At 39.1% G+C, this 10,846-nt stretch overlaps 1 protein-coding gene across 1 annotated transcript; it reads left to right on the top strand.

Moving 5' to 3' along the window:
- The first annotated feature begins 260 nt into the window (after window positions 1–260).
- Window positions 261–4,320, top strand: cep20 (centrosomal protein 20). Its single transcript, XM_086210089.1, has 4 exons — window positions 261–350; window positions 1,765–1,962; window positions 3,115–3,199; window positions 3,403–4,320. The coding sequence occupies exons 1-4, from the start codon at window positions 323–325 to the stop codon at window positions 3,530–3,532; spliced, it is 441 nt and encodes a 146-aa protein (XP_086066215.1). The 5' UTR covers window positions 261–322; the 3' UTR covers window positions 3,533–4,320.
- The last annotated feature ends 6,526 nt before the right edge of the window (window positions 4,321–10,846 follow it).

Here is a 10,846-nt window from a genome sequence, read left to right as displayed (position 1 = left end):
CAACCATAGTTACAGCTTATCTATGTAATCAGTCAATTATGCCAAATAATTATATGTTGAATAACTAAAAATAATGTCTCTCTTCTGTTGTAAGCAAGGGAGGTCACAGCAAATTGTTTATCTTCTTATGTAATCCCATGTAAATCCTAAAATAATAATGCATCTTTTGAGGGTCTATTATGTAACACATAACTTGAGTGAGATACTTTTCACACTCCAGTCCAGCAGGTGGCGGGACTACTGGATGCCGCTCAATATAACACTGAAGAAGAAGAATTACCATTGATTTCGCGAAGAATAGAGTGTGTTTACATATGTAGCAATGGCGACGATTACCGAGCTGAAATGTGGTCAGTGATTGTAATAAATCTTGATTACGTTGATTTTTAAATCCTCAAACTAAATACAAAGTAACTTACGACTAGCAGTTATAATGTCCATCTTTGCCTGCATGCCAACATTGTTAGCTTGACTTAAACAATGGTTAATATTCTGATATAGCTTGAGCGGAATTCCATTCAAAAAGCTAACGATTAAACTAGCTAATTGTTGAGCTTAGATTAAGTTAATTTTCTCTTTTCTTAACATCTCAATCTTACTTCAACTTAACTAAATATGGTCGAAGCTGTAGGTTTTAATGTGTATACACTGCTTGCTTTACAGTACCTGACGAGCCATATAGCTTTGTTAGCTAGCATTAAGTACTAACTTTTTGCCGAAGATTGAAGGAGTAAAGGTTGTTGATGAAATACGGACAGTGTTGGTAGTCATATTTTTGTTACTTTTTGAAAAGTGCATTACAAGCACCGATTCGATGCCTATCACAGTTTAAAGAAGTCTTTTAGTAAAACCGGTGTCACCCCAGTGGGATCCAGTAGCAGGCAGTGGTACTGGCTTGTTTTCGCATAGGTCAGCAGCCATAGATGTTGAGGGGTCAGTTGCACTTTAAAGGTTGGATTTCATATACATCCCATTCACATACACACATGTAAAACTGATAAACCAAAAGGAATAGGAGCATTGAGATGACCAAACATCTTTTACTTTATTTTTTGTTCAGTTTAAGGAAATACACTTATCTGTTTGATATGAGCAAGAACCACTTACTGCCACTTGATTCAACTGAGAAAACAAAAATCCCACATAATTGCCACTGGACATAAATGAGTTGCAGGTGCCAGTCGGTGCTGGTAATTTATTGACCCAGCACTGCAAACTCCTGGTTATTACAATAGGACAACCAGTTAAAGTTAACACCCTATTGCGCCGTAATGTAACAAACATTTAGCGGAGAGGCACTTAGGTCTCCTAGTTCTGTGAGTCATTCAGAGAAATTCATCACTCAGAAATAAAGAAGTGTTTAATAATACATTAAGGCAAAGAATATTACTGTGACTCAACTTATAATCAAAGAAAACAAACAAATAGTACGGTCAACAGAAAATGTCCTTCGAGCCAGTAACCCCCCCCCCCCGTTCTCTGTCGACCTGTTTAAGGCCCTCCCCCCTGATATGCAGGTGAAATCCCCAAAACCCCACCTACACACCCCAATTTGACAACCCATCAGACAAATATCTAAAACAATAAGCAAGGAAGATAAGCAGCTCAATAAACAAACAAATATATATGTATATATTATATGTATGTATGTGTGTATATATATATATATATATATATATATACTGTATAAACATTCAACCAAAATTATCGTCATGGCTTATACACACCCAGTGTCATCATCTTATCAACCTCTCCATGTTGTAGCTGTAAGAGAAACATTGGAGTCCCGCGGTGTACTTAGCCAGCTGAAGGCTCGTATCCGTGCAGAGGTGTTCAGTGCCCTGGATGACCAATGCCAACCTCGTCCACCGCTGTCCCATGAAAACCTGCTCATCAATGAGCTGATCCGGGAGTACCTGGAGTTCAACAAGTACAGGTACACAGCATCAGTTCTGACTGCAGGTGGGTGCATACAGATCCCAGCACATCCACTGGGCAACAACATGACCACAAACTCCATGATATACTAAAGCAAAACTTGAATACACCAGCTGGTAGAACTTGACCAAAACGGACTTATACCATTACTTTAGTTCAGATTTGAAATTGATATTTCAGTTTTATTTGAAATAAACTTATACTAAGATTCATTTAAATGTTCCTTATAAAAGACTTTATAATGTGAAATGACACGTTAATTTTTGTGCCCACATAATGTTTTCCTTTGTTCAAACCAACACAGAGTTGGTTTGAACAAAGATGTGTTTTTTTTGCTCCTGATCACAGATTCTGGAACTTTTTTTTTTTTTAATTAATTTGTTGTTTTTGGAAATATGCCAAGATGTTTGATAACAGCACTTCTGCCATGCTTAATTTCATCTTGAAGTGACCTTAAAAAAAATTACACTTGAAATATTTCCTACCGCTGGCAACCTGTGAACATGTTCAACATGGAAGGTCGGCTTATAGGTTGCAGCTCTACTGCCAGTCAGTGTCAGTGCTGGACAGAGCGCTTCTGAAAGCATTACGTTAAGTTGACTTCATTTGTTGCTTTTCTACATTTATGACACAAGTGCTTTGCCGTGTTCACCACACGCAGAAACAGTCAACAGCCCAGATTACACTCTTTTACTCTTCATAAGAAAAACATAGCTCAATAATGGATAATGTACGTTGCTTGGAAACAAAAGCATCTGCCAATGAAATTGTAGAATTGTCAACTAACCCTCAAATCTGGCAACTCTGCACATATCCCACTGGTAACGTGTCAAAAATAATGCTTGATTCTTTTCAAGGATTCAAGGAACTTTCAATGTTATACCATTTTGCATTTGCATGTTCGTGGTACAAAATTAGGACTCAGGTCCCTGGTAAGCTAAGAGATAGAAGATAGAATAAGATAGAGTCAAGTAACAAAAGGTATTGACGTATATCTATATAAATATATCTTTTCTTCAAGATGATGTCCTTCGTAAGCCTGCTGGATTGATGACATTGCGGTGAAAGATTCTAGAAAACTATTGGCATTTACATTTAATTCAATTTGTGTAAACTTCCCAGTCACTGTTGTTATGACAAGTGTTATGCTAAACTAAGCACTGTTTGTTGTCTCAGAGTCAGGCCAACCTGAAGTTCCCCTGGACAGATCGTTCCTGGCAAGTGAGCTGAGAGTCACTGAAGATTCAAGCTCCAAGTCTGTGTAAGTGTGTCCGACAGGACTTTGTATGGTCTGTTGAGCTCCACAGTGCTCAAATAAGAACACAAAACTCTGGAGGAAATACAATTTCACAACATAGTCTCACACCTTGACATTAGATCAGCATGTGTGTCACTTTCATATCAGTTTTGTTTTCCATCAGTCACCTTTGCTTCCTACTAAGGGAAAAACTTTACCTTCCACAGACCTCTTCTGTACGGTTTGGTGTCTCACTTCTTGAACAGCAGTGATAATGGAGGCAGGATGTTTCTACGTGGTGCCACTCAACCAGCTGCTACCACTTCCAGCAACACAGTACTTGGACTGGACCCCTAACATCTTACATTTTGCACACCTTTAATACACTTTGACTCTAATGAATTGTAGCTAACAAAAAATGTGATCTTTTTCTATCCGTAGTTTTACACACACACACACACACACACATATTTACAGAATATATATATATATATATACATACATACATACATTCCCTCCTGTTTGTTGCCAAATGATCTCATATGTCCTTTTTTTTTCTTCAAGTATCAATGTCTGGCTTTTAGCATGATGCTTGGCATCAGATATTCAGCTCATATTTGCATGTGAACTGCTATCAAATGTTGCTTCTCAATACCTAAGAGCAAAACATTCCAATATATTTCATCTTTTCTATTTTTGTTTTACAAATGTTTCATTTTTATCATAGATATCTAAAATAAACATTGATATTTTTTATTGTAAATACGCTCATTTGTGCAAGTGCTGTTTTAATGTGTATCACAAGGTGGCAGCCTCTCTTAAGGGAAGGGTGAATATTGCCTGTGTAGTCTGACTGGTGATCATCGGTTAATGGTTCAGTCAAGGTCATCGCTGTGAACATGAGGCTGGATTTGGTCAAAGAAAACCCCTGAGATAATCAATGAGAGAGGAAGTAATGTAATCACACACTAAATAGAGCTGGGCCATCATCACCTTAAGCAGTTACACCTGTGTTGTTCCTGATATGTCAATTAGGCTGCTGTAAAAGGGCTTACTTTGCAAAGATATTAATGATTGTAATAGGAAAAATGATGAGTGAGGAGAAACTAACTAAGGTTGTAAAGAAAAAAATAAAAGTCAAACAACTTGCTTCATAAGTTTTGGCTGATTTATTTTGATCCTTTTCAGCAGCTCGACAACTTGAAGATACTGGGAACTTTGACTTGAAGGCAGCTGAAAACCTTTGTATGTGAACTTGTGTTGCTTAATGTCAAACATTTCTGTTACGTATTCTGGCAGTTTTTCATCAAGAGTCAAATACAGTGCTGAAAGCTTACACCTGATATTAGACATACTTCAATTCACTTACTGTCCTGCGATTGTCTTGTTTGCAATCAATGTGCTGCTCTGCGCCGCCTCCCACACCCTAACGCTATGTTGATGCTACAATGTCCTGTTCATGGCAGCTGTGTTGGTGTGACATCAGGGGAAGACAGGTGTAATTTAGTGAATTAATTATAGGCCCATTAAGGTAAAGGCAGGTCCTCGCTTGCTTACGGGAATTGCTGTGACACCCCAAATAGAATGAGAATATAATTAATTTGATTAAAAACGCCTGTTATTACCCTGTCAAAAATCAGTAATGCTTAGCAAGCTTATTTGAAACGTCATTATCATACAGTGAAGTTATGGTGTTGTCTAAAAAGCCTGGACAGCTGTGAAAATAGGCCTCTAAGATGTGTTCCTGCAACCACATTTTTTTCAGCTCATCGTTTATCCCAAGTTTATGTTTGTTTGAGATTTGTATACAATGACTCGTGTTGATTTGTTTGCATGTTCTCCCTGTGCTTTTGTGGGTTCTCTCTGGTACTCCGGCTTCCTCCCACCATCCAAAGACATGCAATTTGGGGACTAGGCTGATACTTCACTAATTGAATTCTCTAAATTGACCGTAGGTATGAATGTGAGTGTGAATGGTTGTTCGTCTCTGTATGTTGGCCCTGCGATGGACTGGCGACCTGTCCAGGGTGTACCCCGCCTCCCACCCGTAGATGCTGGGATAGGCTCCAGCCTCCCCGCGACCCTTACTTGAAAGGAATAAGCGGAAGATGACGATGGATGATGGACTCGTGTCGATTTGATGTGACACTGACCTTTGACCATCAAAATGTTTTTATTTTTTCATCTTTGAATCTTAGTGGAAGTTTGGCAAGTCAGGAGAAAATCCCTAAAGGAATTCCAGGGATATCTTGTTTATGTGAGGTGACAGTGACCTTTATCTTTGACCTCGGACCACCAAAATCTATCTAATTCCTCTTTGAGTCCCACTGAATATTTGAGCCAAATTCAAAGGTGTGCTCAAGGTGTTCCAAAGATACTGCATTAAGAATGCCTCTGGTCTATCAGATCTGTCGCTGGTGCTGAAGCATCCAAATTTCATACATCTAAATGTGACTCAAATATGTGTTTGGATATTCAATATACAGTATCTGCCTAGTCTAGCATAGATCACACTCTACATGAGGCCACCAGTTTAAATAAAATTCTCAAGTTGAGATGTTCACACAAACATTCACATGCTCTTTTTTTTTTTTTGCATCTCACTTCCTCTTCTGCCATTTAAGGGAATCGGCCATTCTTTTTGCACACGTTGAGTTTTTAGGACTGATTATCTGTGGAAGGTCATTTGTTGTCCAGCTTGATTTCTGACGCTGAACACTGCATCTCTCAACATTGCATCCTCTGTAACATTGTCCTTGTGTAATTTCTTCTCATATCTACATCTCTTTTTCTTGGTTTTAGATACTTTGATAGGTGAGATCATACCCTTAAATTAGCTCAGTGAAAGATTGAGGGTATATTTTGTTGAATTTACCAGCCCTGCGCCTCTCGGGTTAAGTTGAATTAACCATTCAGCATAACTGAAACCTGGATGAGAATTTGAGCATTCTAGAAACATGATCAGGCACATTTGGAGTTGAAATTACTTCTTTGGGGTTTTTTGTTGTTGTTGTTGTTGTTGTTCTGTACTGTGTCCCTGACACACCCAGTTCATTGGCACTAAAGATGATTGTTCTATTTAAATATGCTCTTGAGGAAGTTGAACAATGGTGTATGATTGTTCAATTGGCAGTTTGCCCATGGTAGATGGCATCGCACTCCCACTGCATTTGCTGTGTGGGGACAGCTTAGTACTGGGTGCAGTGGCGTTTCACTGCAGCAGAGAGTAATGCTGTTTGCCCCTGGGCTTAAATTAGAAGGCAATTGCATTCCAAGGGGGTCAAACATATCCATAAACATATGTTCTTTCTGATAGATGGCCATCTATGGACATGAGGGTGGAGAAAAACATTGTGGGATCTCTTCATTCACGTTATATTATTATGTGTTTATTAGTTGCATCGTCCACATGTCAACTGTTTTAGTGTTGATGCGACTGTCTTGCTGAATGTAATGTAGATGTCACTACATTTTCACAAATCACAGAATCAGGATTTTTTTTTTTTAAAAAGGAGGTCTACATGTTTTCCAATATAATTTTAACTTTTCAACTCTCATCCTGGCTACTGTGTCCTGGTTTCACTTAGATGGAGAACCGTTTCTCAGTGAACCGGAAAAGGCAGAATATTTTGGTCTTAAATTTAGGACAGACTTTTTTTGTTCCTACACCCTTCATGTTGTTAGGCATCTTTTCTACTGCCTGCTTTCATAAATCACTATAAAGAGTCCCAAAGGTGACCTTTTCACTACAGCCATATAATAGAGAGAGATAAAATCAGTGACACGGTTCAGGAGATTAGTGTCATGTCATGCAAAATCTGCTGACAGATCAGATTTAGAGCATGAAACTCAAAAAGCATCCTTCACAGTTGACACTGATAGCAGGAGAAATTTATTTGTAATATCTTGACTGAGGGCAGAAATCCTCTTATCTTGGTGTTATGAAGAGAGTGATGATTGAAATTTTCATTTTGAACATATGAAGAGCAAAAAGCAAGAGCAAAAACAACAAATAATAGAGTTTTTAAAACAACAGCAATACTTCATGGGTATTACACAGTTTATATCACATCACTGGCTAATTATCTTTATCTTTTCTCACACAAATAAACATAATAAATACATCATCATAATTTTGTAAGATATATTGATTTGTATACATACAATTAACACGCACACACACATACACATTACCTCAACTCAAATTGTATAAATACATGTGCACCTACATATAAACACAAATATTTCAATAAGCTGCACAGCCTGTGTCTGTCATGACTTCTTGCAGGTAAATATCCCCATGGAGGCTACTTTGTTTGTTTGACAATTCTATTGCTGCTGGACCATATTTAGTCACTGGGCCTCCAGCTGCTTGTCTGTGCGAGTCTTTGAAAGTAACACAGAAAGCTGCTGAGATTCCATACAGACCCCACTGTCCTTATATGGCACACACTGCAACCTCTCTGCTCAGTGTCTCCCCTGTTATGCTGCCCTCCTCCCTCTCTTTCTAGCCTCGACCTTCGTCCCTCCCTCTCCAGACTTTTTCAACTCTCCTTCCACCTTCGTGAACATAGCCCTGCCTCCTCAGTGTTGGACAGAGAGAGCTCAGGGTTCCTTCATGTAGATCTTTGGTCTGTCATCAGGTTTTAAACACACACACACACACACACACACACACACACACACACACACACACACACTGGTGCAGTGCTTTGCTTTTCTGGCTCAGAAGAGGCTACAACTATCAACCAGCAGCTTGATTTATTAGAGCAAATAGAAGAGTGTCCTTATATAGGAAGTTCCATTGGAAAGACATTGGAAAGAAACAGGAGTGATGCAGCAGGAGAGGAGTGGGGTGGGGGGATTGGGGATGTTTGTGATGTGGAATGTGATGATTCATTTGAGGGACATATACACATACAAACTAAAGGACTCATCATATGAAATATGTTTATTGAGGGGGGGAACCTCTCTGGACTGGTTCCAGGAAAGGGGGATTCCTGTGCTTGGGACAAATGACTTGCCTTATGAGGAGTGGGAGCTGATTGCATAATCTATGTACCTTACAGGGTGTGAAACTGGAGCATACAACCGCTGGGCCTTACTGCCAGTGGATCCATAATTTGGATGCCTTCTCAATATCTGTAATTAGTAATTTACCCATGGTCCTGAACATTTATCAATGAGGATATATTTCATAATACTATATAATGTCTTGAATTTATCATAGAAATACGTTGTGCAAAAATGGGTCATGCAGTCTTACTGATGAGGTAAATCAGTAATGAACACTCTTGCACATCACTGGTAGCAGACATATTCAGCACTCTCACTTCAGGGAAGGAAGAAATGTCAGAGTGATGTAGAGACTTCTTCACATGTCACAGATGACATTAGAGGCACAGGTATCAAATAATTATGTCATCTTTGGTAACGCTGAATTTGGATGCATCCCTTTCATGCTCTTATCATGATCATTTTTCATACCAGATAGTTTTGTTCATCTTGAAAAACACAGGTGTAACTGACAATATTAACAAGTCTGTTCCAGTGAACCTTGAAGATTTAGTTCCATCCATCCATCCATTTTCAATACTGCTTATCTTTTAAGGGTCGTGAAGGGGTGGGGGGCAACAAGCAGAAGAGATTTGTTGAGGCCAAATAACACAAGAAATGGACATCAGACCAGTGGAAATCTGTGCTTTGGTCTCATGAGTCCAAATTCGACATCTTTGGTTCCACCCGCTGTTGGAATTGAAGGCACACTGAACCAGCATGGCTACCACAGCATCCTGTAGCAACATGCCATCCCATCCGGTCTGCATTTAGTTGGCCCATCGTCAATTTTTCAACAATGACCCCAAACACACCTCCTTGCTATGTGAGGGCTGTTTAACCAAGAAGAAGAGTGATGAAGATGACCTGGCCTCCACAGTCACCTGAAACTAAACCCAATCCTGATGGTTTGGCTTGAGATAGACTGTAAAGTGAAGGCAAAAGGGCCAACAAGTGCTCAGCATTCCTGGGACCTCTCTGGGAAAGCAGTATTCAAAGCAAAGGGTGGCTATTTTGAGGAATATAAAATATAAACCATGTTCTGTGTTGTTTCACACTCTTTTGTTCACTACGTAATACCATATGGGCTCATTCATAGTTTCGATGCCTTCAGTGAGAAGCTTCAATGTAAATCCATCCAATCAATTTTTTACTGCTTATCCTGTTAAATGTTGCGGGGGGGGGGGGGGGGGGGTTGGAGCCTATCACAGCAGCCTTCAGGTGAGAGGCAGGGTTCACCCTGGATGGGTCACCTGTCCATAGCAGGGCCAACACATATAGACAGACAACCATTCACTCTCACAGCCACACCTACGATCAATTTAGAGTGTCCACTTAACCTAGTCACACACTCACAGGGAAAACATGCTAAGTCCACACAGAACGATCCCATACTCGAGCCAGGGCTCCAAACTAAAACCTTCTTGCTGTGAGGTGACAGTGCTAACCACTGCACCACCCTGCTGCCTATAATGTAAATAGTTGTGAAAATAATGAAAAAAATGAAATGAGAATGTCTGTCCAAACCTTTGACTGGTAGTGTACATCAAAAGTTCTGAAGCTCAAGATCACACAAACCTACTTTCCAGCACTGTTGCCGACTGATGTTCACTGCAATTAGTGGAGGAGTGGAACATGAGCTAAGGACAAACCCATTACATTTTGTGGCCAAAGTAAATCACAGGAGAGATTCACAAATGGGAGAGCACTTTAAGTTGAAAGTTAGTTGTTGAGAGGCAAGAGTGGGTGGTGTCACACAGAATGGAAGAGGCTGTTTAACTGTCCTCGTGTGTCCTTACAGCCACTGTTTTCACGTTTCATACCAATATCAATGTGGCTTGAGGTGAAGTTTGTTTTATCTCAGTTGGAAAGCCCATTGTACACTATGCATCTAAGGTGACTTGTGATGATACTTTTTTCAGATCCCCTGATTGTGTATTGGATGTTTCCCTCTAAAATGAGCTGCAGTTGTTTCAATTTGCACCAGTACAGCTGTTTCAGCCCTGCATGATCTCAAGTCTTTGCTGTGTTATTGCAGGGTTTTACGTCTTCCTTGTCTTGCTTTTAGCTAAAGCAATTTTATTGAGCACAACTTATCAAAGAATACACATTTTTATCACGCTACAGTGTGTTATAACAAGTGCTGTATAAAGTAGCAGCATAAATAGAGCGGTGGTGTGCTACAATATGAAAAATGAAAATCAGAAGGAAACAATGAAAAATACATTACAAAAAAGTACTTAGAAATAATAGAAAGATGAGAGCATAAGTACAGAAGGGTTTTATTTATTTATTTGCTCAGAGTTTTTAGGTGTTTGCATTAAAAAATAGTTTAAAGTTTTCAAAAATAATTTTGGTTGCGATGATGTTTGAAATATATACTTATATCAGTTTGTATTGCATTCTTTTTCACTTTATGATTTTAAGATTTGGCAAAAAAAATAATGGATGAATGGATAAATAAACATCATATTCCTTACCAATGACAAAAATTATAATTGGTAAATATCAATAATACACTATGCTGTTTGACTGAGATATCCTCACAGAAATGTGTCTCAAGAGTAAGTTGGGAATCAGTCCAAAACACTGACACATGTACACTTCAAATAAATA

The sequence above is a fragment of the Aulostomus chinensis genome, chromosome 8 (assembly GCF_037954235.1).
Source record: "Aulostomus chinensis isolate RoL2024-O1b breed Wild chromosome 8, RoL_Achi_v1.0, whole genome shotgun sequence".
Classification (NCBI taxonomy): domain Eukaryota; kingdom Metazoa; phylum Chordata; class Actinopteri; order Syngnathiformes; family Aulostomidae; genus Aulostomus; species Aulostomus chinensis.
The sequence above is the reverse complement of the archived record's forward strand: the minus strand, read 5'-3'. Positions and strand labels throughout refer to the sequence as shown.

Excerpts from the sequence above, each read along its gene's own strand:
- cep20 (XM_086210089.1), top strand. The coding sequence starts at position 323 with ATGGCGACGATTACCGAGCTGAAATGTG. Across the intron at positions 351-1,764 it reads GATTACCGAGCTGAAATGTG|CTGTAAGAGAAACATTGGAG; the intron begins GTCAGTGATTGT and ends TCCATGTTGTAG. Across the intron at positions 3,200-3,402 it reads GATTCAAGCTCCAAGTCTGT|ACCTCTTCTGTACGGTTTGG; the intron begins GTAAGTGTGTCC and ends TACCTTCCACAG.